At 43.6% G+C, this 20,647-nt stretch overlaps 1 protein-coding gene across 5 annotated transcripts in view; it reads left to right on the top strand.

Moving 5' to 3' along the window:
* The first annotated feature begins 18,182 nt into the window (after positions 1–18,182).
* Positions 18,183–20,647, top strand: part of LOC144667837 (alpha-2,8-sialyltransferase 8F-like) — a 1,155,130-nt gene continuing 1,152,665 nt past the window's right edge. For 4 of the 5 annotated variants that reach the window (XR_013573383.1, XR_013573382.1, XR_013573380.1 and 1 more), the window contains exon 1: positions 18,259–18,449. Coding sequence is in view for 1 of the 5 variants with exons in the window: in XM_078529352.1 (XP_078385478.1) it covers positions 18,343–18,449 (107 nt within the window). In the remaining 4 variants the exon portion in view is untranslated. Of the gene's footprint in view, positions 18,450–20,647 lie in introns of all 5 variants that reach the window. The other variant, XR_013573381.1, reaches the window with a different exon arrangement.

Here is a 20,647-nt window from a genome sequence, read left to right as displayed (position 1 = left end):
GTGTGTCTGTTTGTGTATGTGTGTGAGTGTGTTTGTGTGTGTGCCTGTATGTGTGAGTCTGAGTGAGTCTGAGTGTGCGAGTGTTTGTGTGTATGCGTTTGTGTGTGTGTGATTGTGTGGGTGTGAGTGTGTGTATTTGTATGTGAGTGAGTGTGAGGTTATGTGTTTGTGTGGTTGTGTGTTTGTGTAAGTGTATGTTTGTATGGGTGTGTGTTTATGTGGGTGTGAGTGTGTGCATTTGTGTGAGTGTTAGTGTGTGTTTGTGTGTATATTTGTGTGTGGGTGTACGTGTGTTTCTGTGTGCGTGTGTGTGTTTGTGTGAGTGTGTTTGTGTGAGTGTGTGGTGTGCATTTGTGTGTGTGTGTATTTTTGCGTGTGTGTGTTTGTATGTGTATGTTTGTGTGTGTGAGAGAGTGGGTTTGTATTTGCGTGTGTGTATTTGTGTGTGTGTGTGTGTTTGTGTGTGTGGGTGTATTTGTGTATGTGTTGGTGTGTGTGTGGGTGAATTTGTGTGTGTGTATGTGTGGGTATGAATGTGTGTTTGTATGTGTGTGTGTGAATGTGAGTGTGTGGGTGAATTTGTGTGTGTTTGTGTGGGTGTGAGTGTGTGTTTGTATGTGTGTGTGCGTTTGTGTGTGTGTGTTTGTGCGAGTGTGTGTGTTTGTGTGTGTGTCAGTGTGTTTCTGAGTGTGTGTGTGTTTGTGCAAGTGTGTGTTTGCCTGTGTGTGTGTTTGTTTGTTTGTGTGTGAGTGTCTGTCTGTGTCTGTGTGTGCTTGTGTGTGTGTGAGTGTGTGTTTGTCTGGGTGTGTTTTGTGTGTGTGTGTTTGTGTGAGAGAGTGTGTTTCTGTGTGTGTTTGTCTGTGTGTGTGTGTGTTTGTGTGTGTGAGAGTGTGTGTGTGAATGTGTGTGCGTGTGGTTGGGTGTGTGTGAGTAAGTATGTGAGTGTGTTTGTGTGTGAGTGTGTGTTTGTGTGTGTGAGAGAGTGTGCTTCTGTGTGTGTTGGTCTGTGTGTGTGTGTGTTTGTGTATGAGAGAGTGTGTGTGTTTGTGTGTGTGTGAATGTGTGTGCGTGTGGTTGGGTGTGTGTGAATAAGTATGTGTGTGTGTTTGTGTGTGTCTGTATGTGTGTGAGAGTGTGTTTGTGTGGGTGTGAATGTGTATTTGTATGAGTGTGTGTTCATGTGTGTGTGTTCGTTTGTGTGTGAGTGTATTTGTGTGTGTGTGTTTGTGTGGGTGTGAGTGTGTGTTTGTGTGGGTGTGTGCGTTTGTATGCGAGTGAGTTTGTGTTTCTGTGTGTGAGTGTGTGCATTTGTGTGAGTGTGTGTTTGTGTGTGTGTGAGTGTATGTGGGTTTATTTGTGTGTATGTGGGTGTATCTGTGTGTGTGTTTGTGTGGGTGTGATTGTGTGTATGTGTGTGAGTGAGTGCAAGTGTGTGTGTGAGTGTGTGGGTTTGCTTGTGTGTCTGTATTTGTGTGAGTGTTGTGTTTGTGCATGTGTGTGTTTGTGTGTGTGTGGATGTGTGCGCGTGTGGTTGGGTGTGTGTTTGAGTGTGTTTGTCTGTGTCTGCATGTGTGTGTGTGTGAGTTTGTCTGAGTGTGTGTGAATGTGAGTATGTTGGTGAATTTGTGTGCGTGTTTGTATGGGTGTGAGTGGGTGTTTGTATGTGTGTGTGTGTATGTGTGTGAGTGAATGTGAGAGTGTTTGTATTTGTTTGTGTGTGTGTGTGTTTGTGCGCGTGTGTGTGTGTTTGTGTGTGTCAGTGTGTTTCTGAGTGTGTGTGTGTTTGTGCAAGTGTGTGTTTGCATGTGTGTGTGTTTGTTTGTTTGTGTGTGAGTGTCTGTCTGTGTCTGTGTGTGCTTGTGTGTGTGTGTGGTGTTTGCTTGTGTGTGTGTATTTGTGTGAGTGTGTGTGCGTGTGTGTATTTGTGTGTGTGTGTTTGTGTGCGTTTGTGTGGGTGTGTGCGTGTTTGTGTGTGAGTGGGTTTGTGTGTGTGTGTTTGCGTGTGTGTTTGTGTGTGTGTGTATTTGTGTGTGTGTGTTTGTGTGCGTGTGTGTTTGTGTGTGTGTGTGTATTTGTGTGTGTGTGTGTTTGTGAGGGTGTGAGTGTGTTTGTGTGTGTGTGCCTGTATGTGTGTGTGTGTGTTTGTGTGTGAATGAGTGTTGTGTGTGTGTGTGTGTTTGTGTGTGTGTGTGTGTGAATGTGAATGTGTATTTGTGTGAGTGTGTGTTCATGTGTGTGTGTTCGTGTGTGTGTGAGTGTATTTGTATGTGTGTGAGTGTGTGTTTGTGTGGGTGTGTGCGTTTGTATGCGAGTGAGTTTGTGTTTCTGTGTGTGAGTGTGTGCATTTGTGTGAGTGTGTGTTTGTGTGTGTGTGAGTGTATGTGGGTGTATTTGTGTGTGTGTGGATGTGGGTGTATCTGTGTGTGTGTTTGTGTGGGTGTGAGTGTGTGTATGTGTGTGAGTGAGTGCGAGTGTGTGTGGGTTTGCTTGTGTATGTGTATTTGTGTGAGTGTGTGTTTGTGCGTGTGTGAGTATGTGTGTTTGTGTGTGTGTGGATGTGTGTGCGTGTGGTTGGGTGTGTGTGTGAGTGTGTTTGCCTGTGTCTGTATGTGTGTGTGTGTGAGTTTGTCTGAGTGTGTGTGAATGTGAGTATGTTTGTGCGTGTGTGTATTTGTGTGTGTGTGTGTTTGTGTGCATTTGTGTGTGTTTGTGTGGGTGTGAGGGTGTGCGTGTTTGTGTGTGTGTGTTTGTATGTGTGAATGTGTGGTGTGTGTTTGTGCATGTGTGTTTGTGTGTGTGTGTGTGTGTTTGTGTGTGTGTGTTTGTGAGGGTGTGAGTATGTGTGTGCGTGAGTGTGTGAGTGTGTTTGTGTTTGTGCCTGTATGCGTGTGTGTGTTTGAGTGTGAATGAGTGTTTGTGTGTTTGTGTTTGTTTGTGTGTGTGTGAGTTTGGGTGTGTGTTTGTGTGTGTGTGAGTCTGACTGTTCGAGTGTTTGTGTGTGTGTATTTGTATGTGTGTGGTTGTGTGTGCGTTTGTGTGTGTGTGCGTTTGTGTGTGTTTGTGTTTGTGTGTGTGTGTGTTTGTGTGGGTGTGAGTGTGTGTATTTGTGTGTGAGTGAGTGTGAGGTTATGTGTTTGTGTGGGTGTGTGTTTATGTGTGTGTGAGTGTGTGCATTTGTGTGAGTGTGTATTTGTGTGTGTGTGTGTGGGCGTATTTGAGTGTGTGTTTGTGTGTGTGTGAGTGTGTGTGTGTGGGTTTGCTTGTGGGTGTGTTTGTCTGTGTCTGTATGTGTGTGTGTGAGTTTGTCTGAGTGTGTGTCTTTGTGTGTGAGTGAGTGTGAGTGTGTGTTCATGTGTTTGTGTTTGTGTGTGTGTTTGTGTATTTGTGTGTGTGTGCTTGTGTGGGTGTGAGTGCGTGTTTGTGTGGATGTGTGTTTGTGTGTGTGTGTTTGTGTGAGTGTCTGTGTGTGTATGTGCGTTTGTGGTGTGCGTGTGAGTGTGTGTTGTGTGTGTGTTTGTGTGTATATTTGTGTGTGTGAGAGTACGTGTGTTTCTGTGTGCATGTGCATGTTTGTGTGTGTGTGTGTGTGTGTGTTTGTGTGTGTGTTTGTATGTGTGAATGTGTGGTATGCGTTTGTGTGTGTGTGTTTGCGTGTGTGTGTGTGTGTTTGGGTGTGTTTGTGTGCATGTGTGTTTGTGTGTGTGTGTGTGTATTTGTGTGTGCGTGTGTGTGTGTGTGTGTGTGTTTGTGAGGGTGTGACTGTGTGTGTCTGTTTGTGTATGTGTGTGAGTGTGCTTGTGTGTGTGCCTGTATGTGTGTGTGTGTGTTTGTGTGTGAATGAGTGTTTGTGTGTGTGTTTGTTTGTGTGTGTGAGAGTCTGGGTGTGTGTTTGTGTGTGTGTGAGTCTGACTGCGAGTGTTTGTGTGTGTGTATTTGTGTGTGTGTGGTTGTGTGTGCATGTGTGTGTGTGTGTGCGTTTGTGTGTGTGTGTTTGTGTGGGTGTGAGTGTGTGTATTTGTGTGTGAGTGAGTGTGAGGTTATGTGTTTGTGTGGGTGTGTGGTTATGTGGGTGTGAGTGTGTGGCATTTGTGTGAGTGTGTATTTGTGTGTGTGTGTGTGTGTGTGTGTGTGTGTGTGTGGGTGGGTGTATTTGTGTGTGTGTTTGTGTGTGAGTGAGTGTGAGTGAGTGTGTTTGTGTGTGTGGGTGTGTGGGTTTGCTTGTGTGTGTGTATTTGTGTGAGTGTGTGTTTGTGCATGTCTGAGTGTGTGTGTGAGTGTGTGTGTTTGTGTGTGTGAATGTGTGTGTGTGAGTGTGTTTGTCTGTGTATGTATGTGTATGTGTGAGTTTATCTGAGTGTGTGTCTTTGTGTGTGAGTGAGCGTGTGTTTGTTCATGTGTTTGTGTTTGTGTGTGTGTTTGTGTATTTGTGTGTGTGTGCTTGTGTGGGTGTGAGTGCTTGTTTGTGTGGATGTGTGTTTGTGTGGGTGTGTGTTTATGTGGGTGTGAGTGTGTGCATTTGTGTGAGTGTGTGTTTGTGTGTGTGTGAGTGTATGTGGGTGTATTTGTGTGTGTGTGGATGTGGGTGTATTTGAGTGTGTGTTTGTGTTTGAGTGAGTGTGAGTGTGTGTTTGTGTGTGTGGGTTTGCTTGTGTGTGTGTATTTGTGTGAGTGTGTGTTTGTGCATGTCTGAGTGTGTGTGGGTGAGTGTGTGTGTTTGTGTGTGTGTGTGAATGTGTGTGTGTGCGGTTGGGTGTGTGAGTGTGTTTGTCTGTGTGTGTCTGTATGTGTGTGTGTGAGTTTGTCTGAGTGTGTGTCTTCGTGTGTGAGTGAGTGTGAGTGTGTGTTCATGTGTTTGTGTTTGTGTATTTGTGTGTGTGTGCTTGTGTGGGTGTGAGTGCGTGTTTGTGTGGATGTGTGTTTGAGTGTCTGTGTGTTTATGTGGGTGTGAGTGTGTGCATTTGTGTGAGTGTGAGTGTGTGTTTGTGTGCGTGTGAGTATGTGTATGTGTGTGAGTGAGTGTGAGTGTGTGTGTGAGTGTGTGGCTTTGCTGTGTGTGTATGTATTTGTGTGTGTGTTTGTGCATGTGTGAGTCTGTGTGTGTGTTTGTGTGCATTTGTGTGTGTGTGTTTGTGTGGATGTGAGTGTGATTGTGTGTGTGCCTGTGTGTGTTCATGTGTGAGTTTGTTTGTGTGTTTGTTTGTGTGTGTGTGAGTCTGAGTGAGTGTGAGTGTTCGAGTGTTTGTGTGTGTGCGTTTGTGTGTGTGTGTGATTGTGTGTGTGTATTTGTGTGTGTGTGTTTGTGTGGGTATGAGTGTGTGTATTTGTATGTGAGTGAGTGTGAGTGTGAGGTTATGTGTTTGTGTGGTTGTGTGTTTGTGTGAGTGTGTGTTTGTGTGGGTGTGTGTTTATGTGGGTGTAAGTGTGTGCATTTGTGTGAGTATGAGTGTGTGGTTGTGTGTGTGAGTACGTGTGTTTCTGTGTGCGTGTGTGTGTTTGTGTGTGTGTGAATGTGAGTGTGTGGGTGAATTTGTGTTTGTGTGTGTGTTTGTGTGTGTGTTTGTGTGGGTGTGAGTGTGTGTTTCTATGTGTGTGTGCATTTGTGTGTGAGTGAATGTGAGAGTGTTTGTGTTTGTGTGTGTGTTTGTGCGAGTGTGTGTGTTTGTGTGTGTGTCAGTGTGTTTCTGAGTGTGTGTGTGTTTGTGCAAGTGTGTGTTTGCATGTGTGTGTGTTTGTTTGTTTGTGTGTGAGTGTCTGTCTGTGTCTGTGTGTGCTTGTGTGTGTGTTTGTCTGGGTGTGTTTTGTGTTTGTGTGTGTGTATGTGTGTTTGTGTGAGAGAGTTTTTGTCTGTGTGTGTTTGTCTGTGTGTGTGAGAGTGTGTGTTTGTGTGTGAATGTGTGTGTGTGAATGTGTGTGCGTGTGTTTGTGTGTGTGAGAGAGTGTGCTTCTGTGTGTGTTTGTCTGTGTGTGTGTTTGTGTGTGAGAGAGTGCGTGTGTTTGTGTGAGTGTGTGTTCATGTGTGTGTGTTTATGTGTGTGTGAGTGTATTTGTGTGTGTGTGTTTGTGTGGGTGTGAGTGTGTGTTTGTGTGGGTGTGTGCATTTGTATGCGAGTGATTTTGTGTTTCTGTGTGTGTGTTTGTGTGAGTGTCTATGTGTGTATGTGCGTTAGTGATGTGTGTGTGTGAGTGTGTGTTGTGTGTGTGTATATTTGTGTGTGTGAGAGTTTCTGTGTGCATGTGTGTGTTTGTGTGTGTGTGAATGTGTTTGTGTGTGTGTGTTTGTATGTGTGAATGTGTGGTGTGTGTTTGTGTATGTGTGTTTGTGTGTGTGTGTGTTTGTGTGTATTTGTGTGTGTGTGTTTGTGTGTGTGTGTGTTTGTGTGCGTGTGTGTTTGTGTGTGTGTGTTTGTGTGGGTGTGAGTGTGTATGCATGAGTGTGTGAGTGTGTTTGTGTGTGTGCCTGTATGTGTGTGTGTGTTTGTGTGTGAATGAGTGTTTGTGTGTGTGTGCTTGTTTGTGTGTGTGAGTCTGAGTGTGTGTTTGTGTGTGTGCGAGTCTGAGTGTGCGAGTGTTTGTGTGTGTGTGTATTTGTGTGTGTGTTTGTGTGGGTGTGAGTGTGTGTATTTGTGTGTGAGTGAGTGTGATGTTATGTGTTTGTGTGTGTGGGTGTGTGTGGGTGTATTTGTGTGTGTGTGGATGTGGGTGCATTTGAATGTGTGTTTATGTGTGAGTGTTTGTTTGTGTGTGTGGATGTGGGTGTATCTGTGTGTCTGTTTGTGTGGGTGTGAGTGTGTGTATGTGTGTGAGTGAGTGTGAGTGTGTGGGTTTGCTTGTGTGTGTGTATTTGTGTGAGTGTGTGTGTGCGGTTGGGTGTGTGTGTGTGTGTTTGTCTGTGTCTGTATGTGTGTGTGTGAGTTTGTCTGAGTGTGTGTCTTTGTGTGTGAGTGAGTGTGAGTGTGTTCATGTGTGTTTGTGTGTGCGTTTGTGTGTATGCATTTGTGTTTGTGTGTGTGTTTGTGTATTTGTGTGTGTGTGTGCTTGTGTGGGTGTGAGTGCGTGTTTGTGTGGATGTGTGTTTGTGTGGGTGTGTGTTTATGTGAGTTTGAGTGTGTGTTTGTGTGTGTGTGAGTGTATGTGGGTGTAGTTGTGTGTGTGTGGATGTGGGTGTATTTGAGTGTGTGTTTGTGTGGGTGTGAGTGTGTGTATGTATGTGAGTGAGTGTGAGTGTGTGGGTTTGCTTGTGTGTGTGTATTTGTGTGAATGTGTGTTTGTGCGTGTGTGAGTGTGTGTGTGTGGTGTGCGTTTGTGTGTGTGCATTTGCGTGTGTGTGTGTTTGGGTGTGTGTGTGTGTGTTTGTTTGTGTGTGTGAGTGTGAATGTGTGTTTGTTTGAGTGTGCGGTGTGCATTTGTGTGTGTGTGTATTTTTGCATGTGTGTGTTTGTATGTGTGTGTTTGTGTGTGTGAGAGTGCGTGTTTCTGTGTCTGTATTTGTCTGTGTGTTTGTGTTTGTGTGTATATTTGTGTGTGTGAGTACGTGTGTTTCTTTGTGTGTGTGTGTGTTTGTCTGTGTGTTTGTGTTTGTGAGTGTGTGTGTGTTTCTGTGTGCGTGTGTTTGTGTGTGTGCATGAGTGTGTTTGAGTGTGTGTGTTTGTATGTGTGAGTGTGTGGTGTGCATTTGTGTGTGTGTGCTTGCGTGTGTATGTTTGTGTGTGTGTATGTTTTTGCGTGTGTGTGTTTGTGTTTGTGAGAGAGTGCGTTTATTTGTGTTTGAGCGTGTGTGTTTGCTGTGTGTTTATGTTTGTGAGTGTGTGTGTTTGTGTGTGTGGGAGAGTGTGTTTCTGTGTGTGTTTGTCTGTGTGTGTGTTTGTGTGTGTGTGCGTTTGTGTGTGTGTGCGTTTGTGTGTACATTTGTGTGTGTTTGTATTTGTGTGTTTGTGTGTGTGTGTGGGCGTATTTGTGTGTGTGTGTGTGGGTGAATATGTGTGTGTGTTTGTGTGGGTGATAATGTGAGTGTGTGAGTGTATTTGTGCGTGTGTTTGTGTGTGTGTGTGGGTGGGTGTGATGGTGTGTTTGTATGTGTGTGTGTGTTTGTGTGTGTTTGTCTGTGTGTGTGTGTTTCTGTGTGTGTGTGTGTTTGTGCAAGTGTGTGTTTGTGTGTGTGTGTTTGTATGTTTGTGTGTGAGTGTCTGTCTTTGTGTCTGTGTGTGTGTTAGTCTGTGTGTGTTTTTGTGTTTGTGTGTGTATGTGTGTTTGTGCGTGTGAGAGAGTGTGTTTCTGTGTGTGTTTGTCTGTGTGTGTTTTTGTGTGTGAGAGTGTGTGTGTTTGTGTGTGTGTGAATGTGTGTGCGCGTGGTTGGGTGTGTGTGAGTATGTGTGTGAGTGTGTTTGTGTGTGTGTGTGTGTGTGAGTGTGAGCATTTGTTTGTGTGACTGTGAGTGTGTGTTCATGTGTGTGTGTTCGTGTGTGTGTGTGTGTTTGTGTGTCTGCGTTTTTGTATGTGCATTTGTGTGTGTGTGAGTGTGTGTGTGTGTGTGGGTGTGTGGGTGTGATTGTGTGTTTGTGTGGGTGTGTGCATTTGTATGTGAGTGAGTATGTGTTTCTCTGTGTGTGTGTGTGTGCATTTGTGGTGTGTGTGTGTTTGTGCATGTGTGTGTTTGTGAGCGAGTGTGTGTTAGTGTGTGTGTGTGTTTGTATGTGTGTGTTTGCGCGTGTGTTTGTCTACGTGGGTGTGTTTGTGTTTGTGAGTGTGAGTTTGTGTGTGTATTTGTCTGTGTGTGAGTGTGTGTGTTTCTGTGTGCGTGGGTTTGTGTGTTTGTGAGTGAGTGTGTGTTTGTGAGCAATTATGTGTTTGTGTGTGTGTTTGTGTGTGTGTGTGTGAGTGTGTCTGATTGTGTGTGTGTGAACGTGTGTGCGGGTGGTTGGGTGCGTGGTGAGTGTGTGTGTGTTTGTGCGTGTGTGTGTCTTTGTGTGTGAGTGTGTGTTTGTGTGTGCATTTGAGTGTGTGTGAGTGTGTGTGTGTATTTGTGTGTGTTTGTTTGTGTGGGTGTGAGTGTGTGTTTGTGTGGGTATGTGCATTTGTATGAGAGTGAGTGTGTGTTTCTGTGTGCATGTGTTTGCGCGCGTGTGTGTCTGTTTGCGCATGTGTGTATGTTTGTGTGGGTGCATTTGTGGTGTGTGTGTGTTTGTGCGTGTGTGTGTTTGTGTGTGTGTTTGTATGTGTGTGTTAGCGTGTGTGTTTATCTATGTGTGTGTTTGTGTTTGTGAGTGTGTGTTTGTGTGTGTGTTTGTCTGTGTGTATGTTTGTTTTTCTGTGTGTGAGAGTGTGTGTGCTTATGTGTGTGAATGTGAGTGTGTGTTTGTGTGTGTGTTTGTGTGAGTGTTTGCATTTGCGTGTGTGTTTGCATGTGTGAGTGAGTGTGTGTGTGTGAGTGTGTGTGTGTGAATGTGTGTGTGTGTGGTTGGGTGCGTGGGTGAGTGTGTTTGTCTGTGTCTGTGTTTGTGTTTGTGCGTGTGTGTGTCTTTGTGTGTGAGTGTGTGTTCGTGTGTTTGTGTGTGTGCATTTGTGTAGTGTGAGTGTGTGTGAGTGTGTGTTTGTGTGGGTGTGTGCATTTGTATGAGAGTGAGTGTGTGTTTCTGTGTGTGTGTGTTTGTGTGAGAGTGTGTATGTGTATGTGTGTTTGTGGTGTGTGTGTGTGTTGTGTGCGTTTGTGTGTATATTTGTGTGTGTGAGTACGTGTGTTTCTGTGTGCATGTGTTTGTGCATGTGTGTGTTTGTGTGTGTATGTGAGTGAGTGTGTTTGTGTGTGTGTGTTTGTGTGTTTGCCTGTGTGTGTGTGTGTTTTTGCATGTGTGTGAGAGAGTGTGTTTCTGTGTGTTTCTCTGTTTGTTTGTGTGTGTGTTTGTCTATGTGTTTGTGAGTGTGTTTGTGTGAGAGTGTGTTTCTGTGTGTGTTTGTCTGTGTGTGTGTGTTTGTGTGTGTGTACGTTTGTGTCTGTGTGAGTGTGTGTGTGTATTTGTGTGTGTGTGTATTTGTGTGTGTGTATTTGTGTGTGCGTGTTTGAGTTTGTGTGTGGGTGAATTTGTGTGTGTGTTTGTGTGGGTGGGAGTGTGTGTTTGTATGTGTGTGTGTGTTTGTGTGTGTGTGAGAGAGTGTGTTTCTGTGTGTTTCTCTGTTTGTTTGTGTGTGTGTTTGTCTATGTGTTTGTGAGTGTGTTTGTGTGAGAGTGTGTTTCTGTGTGTGTTTGTCTGTGTGTGTGTGTTTGTGTGTGTGTACGTTTGTGTCTGTGTGAGTGTGTGTGTGTATTTGTGTGTGTGTGTATTTGTGTGTGTGTATTTGTGTGTGCGTGTTTGAGTTTGTGTGTGTGTGGGTGTGTTTGTGTATGTGTTTGTGTGTGTGTGGGTGAATTTGTGTGTGTGTTTGTGTGGGTGGGAGTGTGTGTTTGTATATGTGTGTGTGCGTTTGTGTGTGAGTGAATGTGAGTGTGTTTGTGTGTGTGTGGGCATATTTGTGTATGTGTTTGTGTGTGTGTGGGTGAATTTGTGTGTGTGTTTGTGTGGGTGTGAGTGTGTGTTTGTATGTGTGTGTGTGTTTGTGTGTGTGAGTGTGTGTGTGTGTTTGTGTGTGTGAGTGTGTGTATTTGCCTGTGTGTGTGTTTGTGAGCGTGTGTGTGTTTGTGTGTGAGAGAGTGTGTTTCTGTCTGTGTGTTTGTGTGTGTGAATGTGAGTGTGTGTTTGTGTGTGCGCGTTTGTGTGTGTGTGTGTATTTGTGTGTGTTTGTGTGTGTGTGTTTGTGTGGGTGTGAGTGTATGCATTTGTGTGTTTGCGTGTGTGTGTTTGTGAGTGTGTTTGTGTGAGTGTGTGCTTGTGTGTGTGTGTTTGTGTATGTGAGAGAGTGTGTTTCTGTGTGTGGTTGTCTGTGTGTGTGTTTGTGTGTGTGTTTGTGTGTGTGTGTGTTTGTGTGTGTGTGTGTGTTTGTGTGTGTGAGCACAAGTGTGTGTTTGTATGTGTGTGAGTGTGTCTGTGTGTGTGTGAAGCTGTGACCATCCCCTGAGTTTGAATGTATGAATAAACAATACTTCTGATTTAACTCTGAAGACATTTTGCTGTGAGCCATTTTAAAAATTGGCCTCACAAACAGAGGGTTTGGGGGAACCTGCCATAGCCTATTTCAAAAATTGAAACACCTCTGCTAACGGATGGACAGCAGGAAAATAAAAGAGTTCAGGTTTGCCTCTCCCCTGTCTGTAACACCACCAACTAAAGGTAGAGGCAGTGACACCAAAAGACTTAGAGGGGGAAATAATGAATAACACGATAATGAGAGCAGGACAATTTAGTTTTAAATTTTTTTATTGAAGATTAAAGGCGCTGGAATAATGGAGTTGAACCGTATTTATAATTATACGCGAGTGTTCTAATAATCCCTACCATTATTCAACAGCCTATCATTGTCTCCAATGCTAAGGGGATTTGACTAATTCACTGAAATGCTCTAATGATTTGAACCACTGCTGCCATGGTTTATGACCCCAACAGAGTTTGTTTGTGTTATTGTGCCAGATACCCTGTTCTATAAATAATCCTCTCATGTTACTCGGAGCTCAAATGCATTTAACTGAACAACAGTTGTTGGCTTTGCCATCAAGGCAACTGAATCAAGGCTTAAAGGTGGTGGCAGGGATGACAGCTGCCATTTGCCCTGGTAAAGCTCACACCATATTTTTGGTGACTAGAGCTGCATTGTGTAAAATTTCTCCATTTGTGTTTCTAGAAGGATGGGGTTGAAAAGTGGAGAAGTCATGTTAAATTTGTACAGGGACTTGTGTGGATCATGCTTGGAGTACCAGTCCAGCACAGTCCAGGGCTCCATATTATATAAAAAAAATATAGAGGCAATGGAGACGGTGCCAAACAGATTTGCAGGTTGATACCGGAACTGAGGGGTTATAACTATCAGGAAAGATTGAACAGGCAGGGGTTCTCTTGCTAGAAGAGAAGGCTGAGGAGTGAAGGCCGATAGAGATCTTTAAAATTATGATGTAGTTTGATCGTGGAGATGTAGAGAAGATGTTTCCAAAACTAGGGGCTATAAATGTAAGATAGTCGCTAATAAATTCAATAAGGAATTCAGGAGAAACTTCTTTATTCAAAGAGTGGTGAGAATGTGGAACTTGCTGCCACAGGGAGTAGTTGAAGTGAATGGCATGGAGGTATTTAGGAGCAAGTTAGACCATGTTAGGCAAGTTCTCCTGCTGTTTGGGTTGGCACAGTAACAGCATAGAAACAGCATTAGCTCCAAAATTAATGAGGGTTTGAATTGTTCCAGTGCTATTGTCTGCGATGGTTGAATAATTCCTTGAGCGTGACATGTCCTTTGTATCATTGTATTGGGTAATGAGACTTCTTGATTGCATTAGTTGATGGCAGGTAATGACATTTACCTGGTATCATTGTTCCCTTATAGCAGTCAGTCATGTCCAAACCGTTTTAATGAGTCACGGTGTTTTCACTCAATGTCCGAATGAATCCCTTCCTGCCCAGCCCTGTACTGCTGACTGCAGCTTATCTTTTTGAAATTTATAGTTCCATAAATTTCCCAGTTGGAGGATATTTCAATTCTACAGAACTCAAGAAAATTACAATCTCCAGGGAAGTGGTACTAAGCAAATTGTTGGTGCTGGGGGTGGGGTGACAAGTCCCTGGGTCCTGATCGACTTCATCCTAGGGTCTTAAAAGAAGTGACTGGTGGGATAATTGATGTGTTGGTTTTAATGTTCCAAAATTCCCTAGATTCGGGGAAGGTTCCATCAGGTTGTAAAACAGTGAATCTTACACCTTTATTTAAAAAGGGAGGGACAGAGAAAACTGGAAACTTCAGTCCAGTTAGCTTAACATCTGTCATGGGGAAATTTTCAAAGCTTTTTTTAACAGGTCTATAGCAGGGCACTTAGATAAATTCAAGGTAATCAGGCAGAGTCAACATTGTTTTTTGAGAGGGAAATTATGTTTAACTAATTTATTGGAGTTCTTTCTAGATGGTATGCACTGCTGCCTCTGTTTGTTGGTGGTGGACGGAGTGAATGTTTGTGGATGGGGTGCCAAACAAGCGGGCTGCTTTTTCCCAGATGGTGTCAAGCCAATGGATCAGATCTAAACTCTGCAGTCCTGCCACATCATTTTGTGAAAGATGGTGGACAATTAAACAACTCACTGGAGGAGGAGGCTCTATAAATATCCCGATCCTCAATGATGGGGGAACTCAACACATCAGTGCAAAAGATAAGACTGAAGCATTTGCAACAGTCTTCAGCCAGGAGTGCCAAGTGGATGATCCATCTTGGCCTCATCTGGAGGTTCCCAGCATCACAAATGCCAGTCTTCAGCCAGTTTGATTCATTCCACGTGATATCAAGAAATGGAAGGATCTCCTAGGAAACAGTGACCATAATATGGTAGAATTTAGCATTCAGTTTGAGAGTGAGAAAGTTGGGTCAGAAACAACTGTGCTAAACTTAAATGAGGGTAATTACAATGGAATGAGGGCAGAGTTGGCCGGAGTGGACTTGGAAAGCAGTTTAGCAGAAAAGACAGTTGATGAACAATGGCAGACATTTAAGAAAATAGTTCATGACTCATAACAAAGATATATCCCAGTGAGGAAGAAAGATTCAAGGAAGGAGATAAACCAACCATGGTTAACCAAGGAAGTTAAGGACAGTATCAAATTGAAAGAAAAAACATACAATGTGGTCAAGATTAGTGGTAAGCCAGAGGATTGGTAAAGTTTTAAAAACCAACAAAAGATGACCAAAAAATAATAAAGAGGGAGAAAATAAACTTTGAGTGTAAACTAGCAAGTAATACAAAAATGGACAGTAAGAGCTTATTTAAATATATAAAAAGGAAAAGAGAGGCCAAGGTGAACCTTAGAGAATGAGGCTGGGGAAATAATAATGGAGAACCAGGAAATGGCAGAGGAACTGAATAAATACTTTGCATCAGTCTTCACGGTAGAAGATACTAATAGCATTCCAAAAATACCAAATAATTAAGCGGCAAAAGGCATGGAGGAAATAAATACAATAACTATCACTAGAGGAAAAAGTACAAGGGAAACTGATGGGGCTAAAGGCTGATAAGTCCCCTGGACCTGATGGGTTGCATCCTAGGATATTAAAGGAAGTAGCTACAGAGGTAGTGGATGCACTGGTAGTAATCTTCCAAGAATCTTTAGATTCTGGAAAAGCCCCAGGGGATTGGTGAATGAAACACCCTTATTCAAAAAGGGAGGCAAAACAACAGGTAACTATAGGCCAGTTAGCTTAACATCTTTCATTGGGAAAATGTTAGAGTCTATTATAAAGGATATAATAGCAGAGCATTTAGAAACACATAATCTAATCAAGCAGAGTCAGCATGGCTTCATGAAGGGGAAATCGTACCAAACAAATTTATTAGAATTCTTTGAGGAGGTACCAAGCAGGATAGATAAAGGGGAACTAGTGGATTTCCAAAAGGCGTTCGATAAGGTACCGCACATACGGCTACTTAATAAGATAATGGTGTTGGGGGTAGTATATTAGTATGGATAGAGGATTGGCTAACTAATAGAAGACAGAGAGTTGGGATAAGAGGGGCATTTTCAGGATGGCAACCTGTAACTAGTGGAGTGCTACAGGGATCAGTGCTGGGGCCTCAATTATTTACAATATATATTAATGACTTAGATGAGGGAACTGAATATACTATCACCAAATTTGCAGATGACACAAAAATAGGTGGGAAGGCAAGTGGTGAGGATGACACAAAGAGTCTACAGAGGGATATAAACAGGTTAAGTGAGTGGGCAAAAACTTGGCAGATGGAATAGAATGTGGGAAAATGCGAGGTCATACACTTTGGCAGGAAGAATAGAGGAGTTGAATATTATTTAAATTGAGAAAGATTGAAAAAGCTGCAGCACAGAGGGATTTGGGAGTCCTTGTGCATGAATCCCAAAAAGCTAACATACAAGTTCAACAGGTAATTGGGAAGGCAAATGGAATGTTGGCCTTTATTTCAAAGGGAATGGAGTATAAAAATAAGGAATAATAAAATTGTTAAAACTATACAAGGCACTAGTTAGACCACACCTAGAATACTGTGAACAGTTTTGGTCCCCTTCTCTAAGGAAACATATACTGGCATTGGAGGCAGTCCAGAGATTCTGGGTTGATACTGGGTTTGAAGGGATTTTCTTATGAGGAGAGGTTGAGTAGGTTGGGCCTGTACTCATTGGAGTTTTAAAAAATGAGAGGCGACCTTATTGAAACAAATAAGATTCTTAGGGGAAAAAAGCAAAAAACTGTGGATGCTGGAAATCCAAAACAAAAACAAAAATACCTGGAAAAACTCAGCAGGTCTGGCGGCATTTGCGGAGAGGAACACAGTTAATGTTTCGAGTCCATATGACTCTTCAACAGAGCTAGGTAAAAATAGAAGAGAGGTGAAATATAAGCTGGTTTAAGGAAGGGTGGGACAGGTAGAGCTGAATAGAGGGCCAGTGATAGGTGGCGATAGCCAAAATATGTCATAGACAAAAGAACAAAGAGGTGTTGAAGGTGGTGATATTACCTAAGGAATGTGCTAACTAAGGGTAGAAAGCAGGACAAGCAAGGTACAGATAGCACTAGTAGGGGCGGGGTAGGGTATGGAATCGAAAAAGGCTAAAAGGTAGAGATAAAACAATGGATGGAAATACATTTAAAAATAATGGAAATAGGTGGGAAAAGAAAAATCTATATAAATTATTGGAAAAAAAAGGGGGGGATCGGAAAGGGGGTGGGGATGGAGGAGAGAGTTCATGATCTAAAATTGTTGAACTCAATAATCAGCCCAGAAGGCTGTAAAGTGCCTAGTCGGAAGATGAGTAAGGGAATCAAGGGTTATGGGGAAAAGGCAGGAAAGTGGAATTGAGGATTATCAGATCAGCCATGATCTCATTGAATGGTGGAGCAGACTCGATGGGCCGAATGGCCTACTTCTGCTCCTATGTTTTATGGTTTTATGGCTAAAAGCATTGGATATTGAAAAAGCTATGGGCCCTGACAATATTCCGGCAATAATACTGAAGACTTTTGCTCCAGAACTTGCCGTGCCCCTAGCCAAGCTGTTCCAGAACAGCTACAACGCTGACATCTACCCAGCTACGTGGAAAATTGCCCAGGAATGTCCTGTACACAAAAGGCAGGACAAATTCAACCAGCCAATTACTACCCCATCAGTCTACTCTCCTTCATCAGTAAAGTGATAGAAGGGTTCATCAACAGTGCTAACGAGTGGCACTTGCTTAGCAATAACCTGTTCACTGATGCTCAGTTTGGGTTCCACCAGGGTCACTTAGCTCCTGACCTCATTACAGCCTTGGTTCAAACATGGACAAAAGAGCTAAACTCCAGAGGTGAGGTGAGAGTGACTGCCCTTGACATCAAGGCAGCCTTTGACCAAGTGTGGCATCAAGGAGCCCTAGCAAAACCAGTGTCAATGGGAATCAGGAGGAAAGCTCTCTGCTTGTTGGAGTCATACCTAGCACAAAGGAAGATGGTTGTGGTTGCTGGAGGTCAATCATCTCAGTCCCAGGACACCACTGCAGGAGTTCCTCAGCTTAGTGTCCTAGACCCAACCATCTTCAGCTGCTCCATTAATGATCTTCCTTGCATCTTAAGGTCAGCAGTGGGGATGTTCGCTAATGATTTCACAATGTTCGGCACCATTCACAACTCCGCAGATACTGAAGCAGTCCATGTCCAATTGCACAAAGAACTGGACAATATCCAGGCTTGGGCTGACAAGTGGCAAGTAACATTTGCACCACACAAGTGCCAGGCAATGACCATCTCCAACAAGGGAGAATCTAACAATTGCCCCTTGCCATTCAATGACATTACCATTGCTGAATCCCCCACTATCAACATCCTGGGGGTTACCCTTGACCAGAAACTGAACTGGATTTGCCAGAAGACTATTTTTAAAATTCTTTCATGGGACCTGAGCGTTGTTGGCTAGGCCAGCATTTATATTGCCCATCCCTAAATGCCCTCGGGAAGGTGGTGATGAGCTGCCTCTTGAACCGCTGCAGTCCACCTGGTGCAGGTACACTCACAGTGCTCTTCGGAAGGGAGTTCCAGGATTTTGACCCAGAGACAGTGTAGGAACAGCGATGTATTTCCAAGTCAGGTTAGTGTTTGGCTTGGTTGGGAACTTGCAAGGTGGTGGTCCTCTCCGTGAGTGATTACACAGTGAATGTTTAGAATTTGGAATGCGCTTCTTAACAGGGTGGTAGACACAGATTCAATCTTGGCTTTTAAAAGAGATAAACACTCGGGGGTGGGGACGGGGGGGGGGTGGAAATGTGTTACGTGCAGGAGAAGTGGGACGAACTGGATTGTCCTTTGAAAGAGTTGGTGCAGACTCGATGGGCTGAATGGACTCCAGTTGTGCTGTACTATCCTGTGATTAAATATTCTGTAGACTTTTAAAAAAAAATAGCTGGTGCCTTTGCTGGAGATTAAAGTGTTTCATGCTGCTCAGGACATATTGAATAAAAATTTGAGCTGTATGAGCTGAACCTTTATTGGGAGGAATGTTGGACAGGACAAAAAACCCTGTAAATAGCACCTGGTCCCCCCAGGTTTGGAAAAAAAAAATAACCTGTTTTGATTTACTGTGGGCATCGGGGGAGAGGAAGTCCTACCTTCTTCGCTGCCATTGGTTCCAACAGGAGAAAAGACACACAAAGCGTGCCAGTGATTGGCTCAGCAGCCTGTCACAGACCCTTGATCTTGCTGGGGAAATTAATGCCACAAATAAATACCAGGGGCCATATGCGCTGAATGAGAGATTCAAATGCTGAGGTCGCTTTTGGGGCCGCAAGTGCCAATGGATTTCCCTCCATATTCGCCTCTCCCACTGAGTCATGTTTCACAGAGACGCACCTTAAATAACTGTAGCCAAAGCCGGCGGTGATGTGCGGGTGAGAGGTCCGTGTGGGAAAGGGCTAATCCCATAACAGGACATTCTGACCGGGACGCGGCGTTAGCTGCACCTTTTGGGGGAGGATACAGCCCCGAGTGCCGGGGAGCCCAGATGCACCAACAACTGGACAAAGCTGCCCCGCTGCTGGTCTCAGTCTCAGTCTCAGGGATTCTCGCTTTGACCTTCGCTGTGAACAACTGATGTGCCTTTATTTGTCGGGCAGGGGGGTGGTGGTGGTGGGGGTGGTGGGGGAAAGAAAAATCCCGTTTGGATTAAGAAAACAAGAAACGTTTTAATTTTGCCCGGTGCATTTCCACAACCCGCCTTGATCGCTATGGCCCGTTGCATATGTACCTTGAGATTAATGTTCTTAAGCTTTGGGCTTCTGGTTTTCCTGTCTGGGATGGTTGTGGTGAATTTTGAAGAGCTGCTTCATTACAGGTATGTAATTATATTTCCAACAACAAAAAAAAAAGCAGCTCCTTTCCGCTGAATGCGGGTTAGGTTTACAATTGGGACTTTTGGATGGCAGGGACGCATCGTCATGTTCTGCAGTCTGCGCTGGGCTGAAGTTTTGGAGAATGTGTTTTGTACCCAGGGGGGTTGAGGATGCAGGTAACCTGTCTACATGGAGGATGCATGGGGTTTGCAGTTAAGGTATAACTGCGACCCCGTTACAAGAATGTTTCTCACTCACTGGCTCCTGTGGGCCACTGAATATTCCGACACAGACCCCACCAAGTCTCGTTAATCGCGATCCTTTTCCCCGCAGCCCCAGTTTTCACTTTCCTGGAACTGTTTTAGGAAAGTTTGGTTTGTACGATCACCCCTGCGCTCTGTTCTCTCCTACTTCTTTTTTTAAAAAAAAGCACCTGGCCCTCGGGAGCTCTTTTTAGATTCTGCTCCTGAGTTTTGGATTAAGATTTCTAATAAAACCAAATGTCCTGCTTGGGGGTGGAGGGGGTGGGTGGTGATTGTGGGGACTACTTTACTGCTTTCTTTAGCGGAACTGCAGGGGAAGCTGGTGTGTGATGCTGTGCTACTGGCTGTTTCTGACCTTGACTATTCCATCAGCAAAGTGAGAGAGCCTCGGGCAATTCTCCACATGATAAGAGACAGATTTAGCCTCCATGGGAACCTTCTTGTACGTATCCTAGTAATTGGGTTACTGAGCAACATTAAGCAACATCCTGGGAACAGGATAGCTGCCTGTTATCTCAGGCAAGCCTTGACATTTGAGTTTGGGAGGTCTAAATGCAAAGAGAAAATTAATTATATTTTTGTTTATAAAAAGACAAAGGGGCAATTGCTCAGTATCGCAGAGTGATAGCCTCTCATCCCCACTTTGGCCATTAAGCAGGACCTGCAACGTTGCAAATGCCTGTGTATTCCCTGATGACATGTTTTCTAAAATAAAATAACATATATTTTCCATGTTGGGTGAAGCAGTACTTTGTATTGCACATTGTGGTAAAGGATATTTCCTGCTGACTAACCCCTCACTAGGGAAGTTTTGTGTTTGAATGCTAACACTGAGTAACTCTCACTATCCAATGATACAACCCTGAATGAGGCCATTTGGCCCATCATGTCTGTGCCTGTTCTTTGGTAGAGCTATCCAATTAACCGCACTCCCCTGCACTTTCCCCATCACCACATCATTTTATTTCGCATCAAGCATTTAATCTAGATATCTGTCTCATGAGTCATGTGCCCTACTTTATGACTTGTGTTACAGTTTGTTAATAATGTGTCTCAAATATAAAGTCTAGGTATGTAACTATTATCTGTAGTATGTGGGTGTGTCACTATAATGAAGAAGGTCCCCTCTCCAATCCAGCAACTACCACATAGGCCAGTTGAAGAGGAGAAGTTACAATCCCCGATCACACAGCAACCACAGAGACTCAGGCTTCCTTTAACCAGTTTTATGCAAAGCCCCCTCTTTGTCTAATGTATGTCCTCCCATATCTAAACTAAAAGCATCTGCCCCATCCCTATCTGAGAGAGGAGTACACTTAATCCAACTTTATGCCATGTTTTATGTCCAGTCCAGCTCTCAAGGCTTCACCGCATCATTGCACCACTTGAATTGTCCTGCCTGTTACTGGACATTAGCTCATCTCTTGACTTATGTGTAAATCACACAAAAACTCAAAGCCTCTTTGTGTGCAATGTCCATCTGCTTATCCTCAACTGTTAATATTTTTAGCATCAATGGCTGCCTGGAGTTTTTAAGTATGTTCAGCAAATTCTTACTGTGTTCTCTTTTTTTAATGTATATATTTAATTCCCCCCTAACAATAACTACTAGACACGATGTATAATATTGAAAAATGTAGCCATAAATTTTGAATCTGTTAACAGCTGAATAGAGGAGTGTATATCTCAAAAATGACATGTAAATGCAGGTCATATTTGAAATGCAAAGAGGACAAACAAGCAGGTCTATTGTTTCTCAATTTAGTTGTTATTACAATAACCATAATTTACAAAATAGTAGAATACTGGCTTACTATGAAAACCAGATTTGATTCACATGGACTCACTCATAAATCCTGTGAACTTGTAAAACAAGGAATGCAAGTTCAGCATCGTATTATAGTACTGATCACGACGTAATCTGTTTAAAAATTATT

The sequence above is a fragment of the Cetorhinus maximus genome, chromosome 25, assembly GCF_964194155.1.
Source record: "Cetorhinus maximus chromosome 25, sCetMax3.hap1.1, whole genome shotgun sequence".
NCBI classification, from domain to species: domain Eukaryota; kingdom Metazoa; phylum Chordata; class Chondrichthyes; order Lamniformes; family Cetorhinidae; genus Cetorhinus; species Cetorhinus maximus.
This window is presented reverse-complemented; position numbering and strand designations above follow the sequence as displayed.